A 16,899-nucleotide genomic window follows, 5' to 3' on the forward strand; every position below is an offset into this window, starting at 1 on the left:
TTGTTGAATGACAGACAACATAGAACATCATGGAGCACTTCCCCTTTTAGAGAAGTCTTCACAAAGTTGAAAGGCGTCTACTTCCTGGTTGACAATGTGATGCTAAGCTTGTTAGCCTGTTTATGGTCTTGTTATCATCAAGCTAGCACAGGAAGTGCTAACTTATTTTATTACGTGTTATCATCAAGCTAGCACAGGAAGTGCTAACTTATTTTATTACGTGTTATCATCAAGCTAGCACAGGATGTGCTAACTTATTTTATTACGTGTTATCATCAAGCTAGCACAGGATGTGCTAACTTATTTTATTACGTGTTATCATCAAGCTAGCAGAGTAAGTGCTAACTTATTTTATTATGTGTTGTCATCAAGCTAGCACAGTGCTAACTATTTTATTCCTTGTTTGGAGCAGCTGTCAGTAAAGTTTGTTTATATTCCGAACTCTTCCTGGTCCCGCATGTAAGATAGACTAGTAATAGTTACTAGTAATCTCTTGTGTTGACATTCATGCTGGTCATTCTAGAGCGCTGCAAACTGAACTGTAAAGTATGGCTAGTTAGTACCAATGGAGTTAAAGGTATTGCTAGTTAGTAGTACTAGTAATAGAGTTGAAAGTATGCCATTTAGTAAAACTAGTAAGAGAGTTGCCAGTATGTTACTTAGTAGTATTGGTGACATAGTTGAAGGAATGGTTGGTTAGTAATACTAGTGACAGTTGGAAAGTATGCTAGTTAGTAGTACTAGTAACATAGTTGAAAATATACCAGTTAGAAATAAGAGTAAGAGAGTTGCAAGTATGCCAGTTAGTAGTATTAGTAACAAAGTTGAAAACATGCTAGTTAGTAGTACTAGTAAGAGACTAGTTACAAGTATGCTAGTTAGAAGTACTAGTAACAGAGTGTGTGTTTGTGTTAGGCAGCAGACTGTACAGGAAGAATAGTATCAATCAATCAATGTTTTACTTATATAGTACTACTAGTAAGAGAGTTACAAGTATGCTAGTTAGTAATACTATTGAGAGAGTTACAAGTATTCTAGTTACTAGTACGATAGTACAAGTACATTAGTTAGTAGTACCAGTTGTATTGGTGTCAGGCAGCAGACAATAGTAATAGTAGTAAGAGATTTACAAGTATGCTAGTTAGTTGTACTAGTAAGAGAGTTACAAGTGTACTAGTTGGTGGTACTAACTAGTAACAGGGTGTGTTGTGGGTTCCAGTTGTGTTCATGTCAGGCAGCAGACTGTACAAGAAGAATCCTCCTGAGGGCAACATCCTGCTGGAAGTCTGCAAGTGTGTGAGCGTGAGTGAAGCCAACATGTCTCCAGGTGTGCTCCTCAGGTGTGCTCCTCAGGTGTGCTCCTCAGGTGTACTCCTCAGGTGTGCTCCTCAGGTGTGCTCCTCAGGTGTGCTCCTCAGGTGTACTCCTCAGGTGTGCTCCTCAGCTGTGCTCCTCAGGTGTGCTCCTCAGGTGTGCTCCTCAGGTGTACTCCTCAGGTAATTGTGCTCCTCAGGGTGATCTGCTCTCTACTTGCAGTATGCCATCAAGAACCGCTGGAAGAGGTCCAAGTACGAGTCCAGCAGGAGGCACTGGCTGGACTGGGCCCAGGACAAGTACTCGGTGAGGGTTCTTCCAGGACCTTGGACCCAGCTGGCAAGGACCTTTCCTGAAAAAGCTGTTGTTTTTTGACCTCACCAGAAGCGTCTGATCATGGAGATCAAGATGGTCCTGAAGGTTTTGGTGCTCTTCATCCCTCTGCCAATGTTCTGGGCTCTGTTTGACCAGCAGGTACCAGAACCAGAACCAGAACCAGACTGCTGCAGAAGGGATGCTGCTAAAGCTAACAGTGTTAACCTTGTTCCATTCCAGGGATCCCGCTGGACTCTGCAGTCCACCAGGATGAACTTGGGCTTTGTGAGTTGGACCTTCTTAGTCACCATGTCCTGTGGCACTCTGATCATCACATCCTTCTTAGTCACCATGTCCTGTGGCACTCTGATCATCACATCCTTCTTAGTCACCATGTCCTGTGGCACTCTGATCATCACATCCTTCTTAGTCACCATGTCCTGTAGCACTCTGATCATCACATCCTTCTTAGTCACCATGTCCTGTAGCACTCTGATCATCACATCCTTCTTAGTCACCATGTCCTGTGGCACTCTGATCATCACATCCTTCTTAGTCACCATGTCCTGGAGCACTCTGATCATCACATCCTTCTTAGTCACCATGTCCTGTGGCACTCTGATCATCACATCCTTCTTAGTCACCATGTCCTGTGGCACTCTGATCATCACATCCTTCTTAGTCACCATGTCCTGTAGCACTCTGATCATCACATCCTTCTTAGTCACCATGTCCTGTGGCACTCTGATCATCACATCCTTCTTAGTCACCATGTCCTGGAGCACTCTGATCATCACATCCTTCTTAGTCACCAGGTCCTGTGGCACTCTGATCATCACATCCTTCTTAGTCACCATGTCCTGTAGCACTCTGATCATCACATCCTTCTTAGTCACCATGTCCTGTAGCACTCTGATCATCACATCCTTCTTAGTCACCATGTCCTGTGGCACTCTGATCATCACATCCTTCTTAGTCACCATGTCCTGTGGCACTCTGATCATCACATCCTTCTTAGTCCACCATGTCCTGTGGCACTCTGATCATCACATCCTTCTTAGTCACCATGTCCTGTGGCACTCTGATCATCACATCCTTCTTAGTCACCATGTCCTGTGGCACTCTGATCATCACATCCTTCTTAGTCACCATGTCCTGTGGCACTCTGATCATCACATCCTTCTTAGTCACCATGTCCTGTGGCACTCTGATCATCACATCCTTCTTAGTCACCATGTCCTGTGGCACTCTGATCATCACATCCTTCTTAGTCACCATGTCCTGTAGCACTCTGATCATCACATCCTTCTTAGTCACCATGTCCTGTGGCACTCTGATCATCACATCCTTCTTAGTCACCATGTCCTGTGGCACTCTGATCATCACATCCTTCTTAGTCACCATGTCCTGTGGCACTCTGATCATCACATCCTTCTTAGTCACCATGTCCTGTGGCACTCTGATCATCCACATCCCTTCTTAGTCACCATGTCCTGTGGCACTCTGATCATCACATCCTTCTTAGTCACCATGTCCTGTGGCACCTCTGATCATCACATCCTTCTTAGTCACCATGTCCTGTAGCACTCTGATCATCACATCCTTCTTAGTCACCATGTCCTGTGGCACTCTGATCATCACATCCTTCTTAGTCACCATGTCCTGTGGCACTCTGATCATCACATCCTTCTTAGTCACCATGTCCTGTAGCACTCTGATCATCACATCCTTCTTAGTCACCATGTCCTGTGGCACTCTGATCATCACATCCTTTCTTAGTCACCATGTCCTGTGGCACTCTGATCATCACATCCTTCTTAGTCACCATGTCCCGTGGCACTCTGATCATCACATCCTTCTTAGTCACCATGTCCTGTGGCACTCTGATCATCACATCCTTCTTAGTCACCATGTCCTGTGGCACTCTGATCATCACATCCTTCTTAGTCACCATGTCCTGTGGCACTCTGATCATCACATCCTTCTTAGTCACCATGTCCTGTGGCACTCTGATCATCACATCCTTCTTAGTCACCATGTCCTGTGGCACTCTGATCATCACATCCTTCTTAGTCACCATGTCCTGTAGCACTCTGATCATCACATCCTTCTTAGTCACCATGTCCTGTGGCACTCTGATCATCACATCCTTCTTAGTCACCATGTCCTGTGGCACTCTGATCATCACATCCTTCTTAGTCACCATGTCCTGTGGCACTCTGATCATCACATCCTTCTTAGTCACCATGTCCTGTAGCACTCTGATCATCACATCCTTCTTAGTCACCATGTCCTGTAGCACTCTGATCATCACATCCTTCTTAGTCACCATGTCCTGTAGCACTCTGATCATCACATCCTTCTTAAGTCACCATGTCCTGTGGCACTCTGATCATCACATCCTTCTTAGTCACCATGTCCTGTAGCACTCTGATCATCACATCCTTCTTAGTCACCATGTCCTGTGGCACTCTGATCATCACATCCTTCTTAGTCACCATGTCCTGTGGCACTCTGATCATCACATCCTTCTTAGTCACCATGTCCTGGAGCACTCTGATCATCACATCCTTCTTAGTCACCATGTCCTGTGGCACTCTGATCATCACATCCTTCTTAGTCACCATGTCCTGTAGCACTCTGATCATCACATCCTTCTTAGTCACCATGTCCTGTGGCACTCTGATCATCACATCCTTCTTAGTCACCATGTTCTGTGGCACTCTGATCATCACATCCTTCTTAGTCACCATGTCCTGGAGCACTCTGATCATCACATCCTTCTTAGTCACCATGGTCCTGTGGCACTCTGATCATCACATCCTTCTTAGTCACCATGTCCTGTAGCACTCTGATCGTCACATCCTTCTTAGTCACCATGTCCTGTAGCACTCTGATCAATCACATCCTTCTTAGTCACCATGTCCTGTGGCACTCTGATCATCACATCCTTCTTAGTCACCATGTCCTGTAGCACTCTGATCATCACATCCTTCTTAGTCACCATGTTTGTGGCACTCTGATCATCACATCCTTTCTTAGTCACCATGTCCTGTAGCACTCTGATCATCACATCCTTCTTAGTCACCATGTCCTGTGGCACTCTGATCATCACATCCTTCTTAGTCACCATGTCCTGTAGCACTCTGATCGTCACATCCTTCTTAGTCACCATGTCCTGTAGCACTCTGATCATCACATCCTTCTTAGTCCACCATGTCCTGTGGCACTCCTGATCATCACATCCTTCTTAGTCACCATGTCCTGTAGCACTCTGATCGTCACATCCTTCTTAGTCACCATGTCCTGTAGCACTCTGATCATCACATCCTTCTTAGTCACCATGTCCTGTGGCACTCTGATCATCACATCCTTCTTAGTCACCATGTCCTGTAGCACTCTGATCATCACATCCTTCTTAGTCACCATGTCCTGTGGCACTCTGATCATCACATCCTTCTTAGTCACCATGTCCTGTAGCACTCTGATCATCACATCCTTCTTAGTCACCATGTCCTGTGGCACTCTGATCGTCACATCCTTCTTAGTCCACCATGTCCTGTAGCACTCTGATCATCACATCCTTCTTAGTCACCATGTCCTGTGGCACTCTGATCATCACATCCTTCTTAGTCACCATGTCCTGTAGCACTCTGATCGTCACATCCTTCTTAGTCACCATGTCCTGTAGCACTCTAATCATCACATCCTTCTTAGTCACCATGTCCTGTAGCACTCTGATCATCACATCCTTCTTAGTCACCCATGTCCTGTAGCACTCTGATCATCACATCCTTCTTAGTCACCATGTTCTGTGGCACTCTGATCATCACATCCTTCTTAGTCACCATGTCCTGTAGCACTCTGATCGTCACATCCTTCTTAGTCACCATGTCCTGTGGCACTCTGATCATCACATCCTTCTTAGTCACCATGTCCTGTAGCACTCTGATCATCACATCCTTCTTAGTCACCATGTCCTGTGGCACTCTGATCATCACATCCTTCTTAGTCACCATGTCCTGTAGCACTCTGATCGTCACATCCTTCTTAGTCACCATGTCCTGTAGCACTCTGATCATCACATCCTTCTTAGTCACCATGTCCTGTGGCACTCTGATCATCACATCCTTCTTAGTCACCATGTCCTGTAGCACTCTAATCATCACATCCTTCTTAGTCCACCATGTCCTGTAGCACTCTGATCATCACATCCTTCTTAGTCACCATGTCCTGTAGCACTCTGATCATCACATCCTTCTTAGTCACCATGTCCTGTGGCACTCTGATCATCACATCCTTCTTAGTCACCATGTCCTGTAGCACTCTGATCGTCACATCCTTCTTAGTCACCATGTCCTGTAGCACTCTGATCATCACATCCTTCTTAGTCACCATGTCCTGTAGCACTCTAATCATCACATCCTTCTTAGTCACCATGTCCTGTGGCACTCTGATCATCACATCCTTCTTAGTCACCATGTCCTGTAGCACTCTAATCATCACATCCTTCTTAGTCACCATGTCCTGTGGCACTCTGATCATCACATCCTTCTTAGTCACCATGTCCTGTAGCACTCTGATCGTTCACATCCTTCTTAGTCACCATGTCCTGTAGCACTCTAATCATCACATCCTTCTTAGTCACCATGTCCTGTAGCACTCTGATCATCACATCCTTCTTAGTCACCATGTCCTGTAGCACTCTGATCATCACATCCCTTCTTAGTCACCATGTCCTGTGGCACTCTGATCATCACATCCTTCTTAGTCACCATGTCCTGTAGCACTCTGATCGTCACATCCTTCTTAGTCACCATGTCCTGTAGCACTCTGATCATCACATCCTTCTTAGTCACCATGTCCTGTAGCACTCTAATCATCACATCCTTCTTAGTCACCATGTCCTGTGGCACTCTGATCATCACATCCTTCTTAGTCACCATGTCCTGTAGCACTCTAATCATCACATCCTTCTTAGTCACCATGTCCTGTAGCACTCTGATCATTCACATCCTTCTTAGTCACCATGTCCTGTAGCACTCTGATCATCACATCCTTCTTAGTCACCATGTCCTGTGGCACTCTGATCATCACATCCTTCTTAGTCACCATGTCCTGTAGCACTCTGATCATCACATCCTTCTTAGTCACCATGTCCTGTAGCACTCTGATCGTCACATCCTTCTTAGTCACCATGTCCTGTGGCACTCTGATCATCACATCCTTCTTAGTCACCATGTCCTGTAGCACTCTGATCATCACATCCTTCTTAGTCACCATGTCCTGTGGCACTCTGATCATCACATCCTTCTTAGTCACCATGTCCTGTGGCACTCTGATCGTCATGTACTTTTAAGTCGCGATACAGTGAAATAGTGTTCCACTTGCTGGTGCAGTCAAAGTTGAGTGCAGTGTGTGTGTGTGTGTGTGTGTGTGTGTGTGTGTGTGTGTGTGTGTGTGTGTGTGTGTGTGTGTGTGTGTGTGTGTGTGTGTGTGTGTGTGTGTGTGTGTGTGACCACAGGGGGCGTACGCCATCAAAACCCGATCAAATGCAGGTGAGTAGCGAGCACTGACTCTCTGACCCCCCTTCAGGAGGAAAGTGGTACTACAGCTTCAATCTATTTGCCTGAGTGTGACTCGGAAGACTAAAAACTTGTGAAGATCTTAGTTGTCGTGTTTCAGCAGCACTTTTATCTTCTTTTCAGATGCTGAACCCGCTGCTCATTCTGCTCCTGGTGCCGCTCTTTGAGCTCCTGCTCTACCCGCTGCTCGGCCCTCTGCAGGATCACCATCACGTCAGTGCTCCTCAACTTCTTTGTTCTTCTGTGGTCTTGTCCAGGCCCGGGCCCGCCTTCCTTCCATCACTCACTTCACACAACCTTCCAAGAAAGTAGCAGACTTACCAGCACACGGCGATAGATAGAAGCCACACCCCCCAACATTTTAGAAGAAAAACATAGTTTCAGATATATGTTGACATGCCTTCATTGTCAGTAAAACGGCCGCTCAAAACAAAACAGAAGCCATGGAGCCACATTGAACATAAGCAGCGTGCTGTGCTGTATTTCCACAAAGTCATGCATATCAAGTCCACACTGTCAACTTGGAACTGACAGGAAGTGACCTCACATAAACCCAAAGTTCAATTCACATTTATTGAAAAAAAAAACATTCTAAAATGTTTCCAAATGAAAAATGGAAGACGGTAATCATATTTGAACGTACAAATCAAAATAATATTACTCTTATGAAGCCAAAACTAAATGTAATGTTTCCTCTGTCAAGAAAGTCTATTTTATTTGAAGTATTAAAAAAATACAAGTTGGTTAAAAGATTCAAGGTTCCCTTTAAGGAAAGTGATCGTTTCAAGACCACGGCAAAGTCAGTCTTTATTTAAAGTGAAAACAAATAAAAGTAATATGATTATCGTAGCCTTCACGGGAAGTCAAAAGTCTGACGGCTATTTTTAACTTTTATTGCCAATCTTCTCTCATGCAAACTTATTGCCAATCTTATGCTAGCAGTGACACATTCTCAACAAAGTGCAAGAAGCAGCAGCAATCAAAAATGTCAAAATGATATCAAAATATATACAAATGAATAAAAGCGATTTGTTTGAAAATGTAGTGTATGTACAGCATCAACAGCATGTGATGATGTCATGGCGTCATGGCGACCATGGACTGGAAATGTTTGAAATGTAGTGTATGTACAGCGTCAACAGCATGTGACGATGTCATGGCGTCATGGCGACCATGGACTGGAAATGTTTAAATGTAGTGTATGTACAGCGTCAACAGCATGTGATGATGTCATGGCGTCATGGCGACCATGGACTGGAAACCCTGACGTCCCAACAACATTTGAGGTTCCGTCACAGGAACACAACATATTTCTTTGCTTTTGCTTGGGATTTTTATTCACGTGCACAATTTACTGAGAGACTATATTTTAGTTTGAATCTTTGTTACTTTGACTTGACTTGTATGTAAAAAAGTTAACATTACAAACACAATGTTAAAATACAATTGTCTTGCATTTAAAAATCTATACTTGCATTATTATTATTATCACTATTATTGTCATTATTATTACTATTCTCGTTTATCATCATTCTTCTTATCATTACTATTCTTATTATTATTATTATTACTGTTCTTGTTGTTATTGTCATTCTTGTTAATATTAATGTCAATATTATTTTTATTATTAATAATAATATTGATATCATTGTCATTATTGTTTAATATTGTCAACATTATTATTAGTAGTAATATTATTATGATTGTCGTTTATAAGTATTAGTATTATTCACATTATTATCATTATTGATGGATATCATTATGAATAATATTAATGTTTTTATTATTATTGTCATTATTACTAATATTGACATTATTATTATCGTTATTACTATTAATTATATCCATCCATCCATCTTCTTCCGCTTATCCGAAGGTCGGGTCGCGGGGGCAGCAGCCTAAGCAGGGAAACCCAGACTTCCCTCTCCCCAGCCACTTCGTCCAGTTTCTCCCAGGAGATCCTTAGGCGTTCCCAGGCCAGCCAGGAGACATAGTCTTCCCAACGTGTCCTGGGTCTTCCCCGTGGCCTCCTACCGGTTGGACGTGCCCTAAACACCTCCCTAGGGAGGCGTTCGGGTGGCATCCTGACCAGATGCCCGAACCACCCTCATCTGGCTCCTCTCCATGTGGAGGAGCAGCGGCTTTACTTTGAGTTCCTCCCGGATGGCAGAGCTTCTCACCCTATCTCTAAGGGAGAGACCCAAACTCATCTGGGCCGCTTGTACCCGTGATCTTGTCCTTTTGGTCATGACCCAAAGCTCATGACCATAGGTGAGGATGGGAACGTAGATCGACCGGTAAATTGAGAGCTTTGCCTTCCGGCTCAGCTCCTTCTTCACCACAACGGATCGATACAGCGTCCGCATTACTGAAGACGCTATTAATTATATTATTATTATTATTATTAATGTTATTATTATTGTCATTATTATTACTATAATTATTATTGTCATTATTCTCATTATTTTATTATCAATACTATTGTTAATGTCATTATTAATAATTTACTGTCATAATTAATTCTACTATTGTCATTAATGTAGCAATGTCATTATTGTTATTAATATTATTGACATTATTGTCCAATATTCATATTATTGTCATTATTAATAATATAATACTCATTATTGTCAAAATTGTTATTAGTAATGTTCTTTTAATTGTTATTATTCTTATTGTCATTATCATTATTAATATTATTATTGTTGTCAATATTAATATTAGTAACATTATTATTGTCAATATTATTATTATTGTCATTATTGTAAATATAATGATTACATCAGTGGTTATTTTGCCCTCTAAATAATTTGTTTGTGGGCAATAATCAGCAGGGTCAATCACTGCTCCATCAAAAAGTGGGATGGCCCGGGGCCTAACATCGTCATAGCAACTCTTTGTCGCCCTTGGCAACCATAAATGTTCCTTGTTTTTCAGCCCGCTGCGTAAAATGGCCACCGGGATGGTTTTTGCGGCGCTGGCTTTTGGTGCTGCTGCCCTGGTGGAGGTCAACGTTATGGTAGGCATTAATTATGTCATCATGTGATGTCATAGTCCTCTTAGTATCCGGGTCACCACATCATCATGTGACCTCCAAGTGATGATTGTCATAGTCCTCTTAGTATCCGGGTCACAACATCATCATGTGACCTCCAAGTGATGATGTCATAGTCCTCTTAGTATCCGGGTCACCACATCATCATGTGACCTCCAAGTGATGATGTCATAATCCTCTTAGTATCCGGGTCACCACATCATCATGTGACCTCCAAGTGATGATGTCATAATCCTCTTAGTATCCGGGTCACAACATCATCATGTGACCTCCAAGTGATGATGTCATAGTCCTCCTAGTATCCTGGTAACATCATATGTAAGTTAAGATGATGATGATGTCATAGTCCTACTAGTGCCCTGGTAACATCATATGTAAGTTAAGATGATGATGATGATGATGATGATGATGTCATAGTCCTACTAGTGTGTATTATGTTGTGAGCAATGACAGTCTAAAAGGAAAAAAAAACAGAAATTTGACTTTCATTCCACTTTTTGAGGATGAGTTTTCTGTAGCGTGGCGTTGGAATGTTGAGGATGTGCCGGGACTGGACTCGGAATGTTGTAGCGGCCATGTTTGTGTTGCAGAAAAACGGCGGTGCGCCCGGCGGCAGCGGGCACGTGTCTGCTGCAGGTCTACAACTTGGCACCAGGGGGCGTGGCTCTCCACTTCCCTGTAGGAGACCCCTTCCCCAAGCCCCTCCCCTACCTGCAGGTAGGAGCTGAAGCGTCCTGGGTGGCGTGCAAAGAGCGCCATTAAAAGAGTACCTGTGTGTGGTTTCAGGACCCTGCGCACTACCTGACTCTGCCACTAGGGGCGCCCAGCCGCACGCTGCGCATCCACGTCCGTCGCCACGGCTCCTCCTCCGAGTGCCACCTCACCTTTGCCCAGCAGGCGGCGTACACTCTCATCCTGCGGCCCTCCTCCGCCAATGGGACAGCCTGCTCGCTGGTGAGTGACGCCGCCACCGCACCTCAGGCCTCCTTACGCCAACACCTGTCTGTCTGTCTGTGTGCAGGTGCACGACCACATCCACAAGGACCACGCAGGTGCGCCTCTTCTCAGGTACTGTTCCATCACGGGGCCCAAACTTTCCCTTTCGGTAGACTTTACAGGTGAATGTTGAAATGCCAAAACATAGCTGAAATGCTAACAGTGAGCAAGCTAAACAGATAGCATCGCCAAGTAACAAGCAAATCTGTTTAAAAAGCTAGCAGTACTTTGCCAACATCTGCATGCTTACACTCAGCAATAGTCAAAATAGCAAAGTATGTGACCTCACATCAGTCAAATAGCAAAGTATGTGACCTCACATCAGTCAAATAGCAAAGTATGTGACCTCACATGAGTCAAATAGCAAAGTATGTGACCTCACATCAGTCAAATAGCAAAGTATGTGACCTCACATCAGTCAAATAGCAAAGTATGTGACCTCACATGAGTCAAATAGCAAAGTATGTGACCTCACATCAGTCAAATAGCAAAGTATGTGACCTCACATGAGTCAAATAGCAAAGTATGTGACCTCACATCAGTCAAATAGCAAAGTATGTGACCTCACATGAGTCAAATAGCAAAGTATGTGACCTCACATCAGTCAAATAGCAAAGTATGTGACCTCACATGAGTCAAATAGCAAAGTATGTGACCTCACATCAGTCAAATAGCAAAGTATGTGACCTCACATCAGTCAAATAGCAAAGTATGTGACCTCACATCAGTCAAATAGCAAAGTATGTGACCTCAACATCAGTCAAATAGCAAAGTATGTGACCTCACATCAGTCAAATAGCAAAGTATGTGACCTCACATGAGTCAAATAGCAAAGTATGTGACCTCACATGAGTCAAATAGCAAAGTATGTGACCTCACATGAGTCAAATAGCAAAGTATGTGACCTCACATGAGTCAAATAGCAAAGTAATGTGACCTCACATCAGTCAAATAGCAAAGTATGTGACCTCACATGAGTCAAATAGCAAAGTATGTGACCTCACATCAGTCAAATAGCAAAGTATGTGACCTCACATCAGTCAAATAGCAAAGTATGTGACCTCACATGAGTCAAATAGCAAAGTATGTGACCTCACATGAGTCAAATAGCAAAGTATGTGACCTCACATGAGTCAAATAGCAAAGTATGTGACCTCACATCAGTCAAATAGCAAAGTATGTGAACCTCACATGAGTCAAATAGCAAAGTATGTGACCTCACATCAGTCAAATAGCAAAGTATGTGACCTCACATGAGTCAAAGTAGCAAAGTATGTGACCTCACATGAGTCAAATAGCAAAGTATGTGACCTCACATCAGTCAAATAGCAAAGTATGTGACCTCACATGAGTCAAATAGCAAAGTATGTGACCTCACATGAGTCAAATAGCAAAGTATGTGACCTCACATGAGTCAAATAGCAAAGTATGTGACCTCACATCAGTCAAATAGCAAAGTATGTGACCTCACATGAGTCAAATAGCAAAGTATGTGACCTCACATGAGTCAAATAGCAAAGTATGTGACCTCACATGAGTCAAATAGCAAAGTATGTGACCTCACTTCAGTCAAATAGCAAAGTATGTGACCTCACATGAGTCAAATAGCAAAGTATGTGACCTCACATCAGTCAAAATAGCAAAGTATGTGGACCTCACATCAGTCAAATAGGCAAGTATGTGACCTCACTTCAGGTCAAATAGCAAAGTATGTGACCTCACATGAGTCAAATAGCAAAAGTATGATGACCTCACATCAGTCAAATAGCAAAGTATGTGACCTCACATGAGTCAAATAGCAAAAGTATGTGACCTCACATCAGTCAAATAGCAAAGTATGTGACCTCACATCAGTCAAATAGCAAAGTATGTGACCTCACATGAGTCAAATAGCAAAGTATGTGACCTCACATGAGTCAAATAGCAAAGTATGTGACCTCACATGAGTCAAATAGCAAAGTATGTGACCTCACATCAGTCAAATAGCAAAGTATGTGACCTCACATGAGTCAAATAGCAAAGTATGTGACCTCACATCGAGTCAAATAGCAAAGTATGTGACCTCACATGAGTCAAATAGCAAAGTATGTGACCTCACATGAGTCAAATAGCAAAGTATGTGACCTCACATCAGTCAAATAGCAAAGTATGTGACCTCACATGAGTCAAATAGCAAAGTATGTGACCTCACATGAGTCAAATAGCAAAGTATGTGACCTCACATGAGTCAAATAGCAAAGTATGTGACCTCACATCAGTCAAATAGCAAAGTATGTGACCTCACATGAGTCAAATAGCAAAGTATGTGACCTCACATGAGTCAAATAGCAAAGTATGTGACCTCACATGAGTCAAATAGCAAAGTATGTGACCTCACATCAGTCAAATAGCAAAGTATGTGACCTCACATGAGTCAAATAGCAAAGTATGTGACCTCACATCAGTCAAATAGCAAAGTATGTGACCTCACATGAGTCAAATAGCAAAGTATGTGACCTCACATCAGTCAAATAGCAAAGTATGTGACCTCACATGAGTCAAATAGCAAAGTATGTGACCTCACATCAGTCAAATAGCAAAGTATGTGACCTCACATGAGTCAAATAGCAAAGTATGTGACCTCACATCAGTCAAATAGCAAAGTATGTGACCTCACATGAGTCAAATAGCAAAGTATGTGACCCTCACATCAGTCAAATAGCAAAGTATGTGACCTCACATCGAGTCAAATAGCAAAGTATGTGACCTCACATCAGTCAAATAGCAAAGTATGTGACCTCACATGAGTCAAATAGCAAAGTATGTGACCTCACATCAGTCAAATAGCAAAGTATGTGACCTCACATCAGTCAAATAGCAAAGTATGTGACCTCACATGAGTCAAATAGCAAAGTATGTGACCTCACATCAGTCAAATAGCAAAGTATGTGACCTCACATCAAGTCAAATAGCAAAGTATGTGACCTCACATCAGTCAAATAGCAAAGTATGTGACCTCACATGAGTCAAATAGCAAAGTATGTGACCTCACATCAGTCAAATAGCAAAGTATGTGACCTCACATCAGTCAAATAGCAAAGTATGTGACCTCACATCAGTCAAATAGCAAAGTATGTGACCTCACATGAGTCAAATAGCAAAGTATGTGACCTCACATCAGTCAAAATAGCAAAGTATGTGACCTCACATGAGTCAAATAGCAAAGTATGTGACCTCACATCAGTCAAATAGCAAAGTATGTGACCTCACATCAGTCAAATAGCAAAGTATGTGACCTCACATGAGTCAAATAGCAAAGTATGTGACCTCACATCAGTCAAATAGCAAAGTATGTGACCTCACATGAGTCAAATAGCAAAGTATGTGACCTCACATGAGTCAAATAGCAAAGTATGTGACCTCACATCAGTCAAATAGCAAAGTATGTGACCTCACATGAGTCAAATAGCAAAGTATGTGACCTCACATCAGTCAAATAGCAAAGTATGTGACCTCACATGAGTCAAATAGCAAAGTATGTGACCTCACATCAGTCAAATAGCAAAGTATGTGACCTCACATCAGTCAAATAGCAAAGTATGTGACCTCACATCAGTCAAATAGCAAAAGTATGTGACCTCACATAGTCAAATAGCAAAGTATGTGACCTCACATGCAGTCAAATAGCAAAGTATGTGACCTCACATGAGTCAAATAGCAAAGTATGTGACCTCACATGAGTCAAATAGCAAAGTATGTGACCTCACATCAGTCAAATAGCAAAGTATGTGACCTCACATGAGTCAAATAGCAAAGTATGTGACCTCACATCAGTCAAATAGCAAAGTATGTGACCTCACATGAGTCAAATAGCAAAGTATGTGACCTCACATCAGTCAAATAGCAAAGTATGTGACCTCACATCAGTCAAATAGCAAAGTATGTGACCTCACATGAGTCAAATAGCAAAGTATGTGACCTCACATCAGTCAAATAGCAAAGTATGTGACCTCACATGAGTCAAATAGCAAAGTATGTGACCTCACATCAGTCAAATAGCAAAGTATGTGACCTCACATCAGTCAAATAGCAAAGTATGTGACCTCACATGAGTCAAATAGCAAAGTATGTGACCTCACATGAGTCAAATAGCAAAGTATGTGACCTCACATCAGTCAAATAGCAAAGTATGTGACCTCACATGAGTCAAATAGCAAAGTATGGTGACCTCACATCAGTCAAATAGCAAAGTATGTGACCTCACATCAGTCAAATAGCAAAGTATGTGACCTCACATGAGTCAAATAGCAAAGTATGTGACCTCACATCAGTCAAATAGCAAAGTATGTGACCTCACATGAGTCAAATAGCAAAGTATGTGACCTCACATGAGTCAAATAGCAAAGTATGTGACCTCACATCAGTCCAAATAGCAAAGTATGTGACCTCACATGAGTCAAATAGCAAAGTATGTGACCTCACATGAGTCAAATAGCAAAGTATGTGACCTCACATGAGTCAAATAGCAAAGTATGTGACCTCACATCAGTCAAATAGCAAAGGTATGTGACCTCACATGAGTCAAATAGCAAAGTATGTGACCTCACATGAGTCAAATAGCAAAGTATGTGACCTCACATGAGTCAAATAGCAAAGTATGTGACCTCACATCAGTCAAATAGCAAAGTATGTGACCTCACATCAAGAGTCAAATAGCAAAGTATGTGACCTCACATCAGTCAAATAGCAAAGTATGTGACCTCACATCAGTCAAATAGCAAAGTATGTGACCTCACATGAGTCAAATAGCAAAGTATGTGACCTCACATGAGTCAAATAGCAAAGTATGTGACCTCACATCAGTCAAATACAAAGTATGTGACCTCACATGAGTCAAATAGCAAAGTATGTGACCTCACATCGAGTCAAATAGCAAAGTATGTGACCTCACATCAGTCAAATAGCAAAGTATGTGACCTCACATGAGTCAAATAGCAAAGTATGTGACCTCACATCAGTCAAATAGCAAAGTATGTGACCTCACATGAGTCAAATAGCAAAGTATGTGACCTCACATCAGTCAAATAGCAAAGTATGTGACCTCACATCAGTCAAATAGCAAAGTATGTGACCTCACACGAGTCAAATAGCAAAGTATGTGACCTCACATCAGTCAAATAGCAAAGTATGTGACCTCACATCAGTCAAATAGCAAAGTATGTGACCCTCACATGAGTCAAATAGCAAAGTATGTGACCTCACATGAGTCAAATAGCAAAGTATGTGACCTCACATGCAGTCAAATAGCAAAGTATGTGACCTCACTTCAGTCAAATAGCAAAGTAATGTGACCTCACAATGAGTCAAATAGCAAAGTAGTGACCTCACATCAGTCAAATAGCAAAGTATGTGACCTCACATTCAGTCAAAATAGCAAAGTATGTGACCTCACATCAGTCAAATAGCAAAGTATGTGACCTCACATGAGTCAAATATAGCAAAGTATGTGACCTCACATCGAGTCAAATAGCAAAGTATGTGACCTCACATCAGTCAAATAGCAAAGTATGTGACTCTCACTTCAGTCAAATAGCAAAGTATGTGACCTCACATGAGTCAAATAGCAAAGTATGTGACCTCACATGAGTCAAATAG

At 42.3% G+C, this 16,899-nt stretch overlaps 1 protein-coding gene across 1 annotated transcript in view; it reads left to right on the plus strand.

Annotated features, from left to right (window-relative positions):
* slc15a2 (solute carrier family 15 member 2) overlaps positions 1 to 16,899 on the plus strand; it is a 51,068-nt gene that overhangs the window by 19,556 nt on the left and 14,613 nt on the right. Inside the window, 12 exon segments of the mRNA XM_061918183.1 lie at positions 1,220 to 1,302; positions 1,537 to 1,620; positions 1,699 to 1,788; positions 1,870 to 1,914; positions 7,154 to 7,168; positions 7,170 to 7,187; positions 7,338 to 7,406; positions 7,408 to 7,427; positions 10,152 to 10,233; positions 10,861 to 10,986; positions 11,056 to 11,223; positions 11,291 to 11,337. Coding sequence (XP_061774167.1) covers positions 1,220 to 1,302; positions 1,537 to 1,620; positions 1,699 to 1,788; positions 1,870 to 1,914; positions 7,154 to 7,168; positions 7,170 to 7,187; positions 7,338 to 7,406; positions 7,408 to 7,427; positions 10,152 to 10,233; positions 10,861 to 10,986; positions 11,056 to 11,223; positions 11,291 to 11,337 — 847 coding nt within the window.

The sequence above is a fragment of the Nerophis ophidion genome, linkage group LG13, assembly GCF_033978795.1.
Source record: "Nerophis ophidion isolate RoL-2023_Sa linkage group LG13, RoL_Noph_v1.0, whole genome shotgun sequence".
Taxonomy (NCBI): Eukaryota; Metazoa; Chordata; class Actinopteri; order Syngnathiformes; family Syngnathidae; genus Nerophis; species Nerophis ophidion.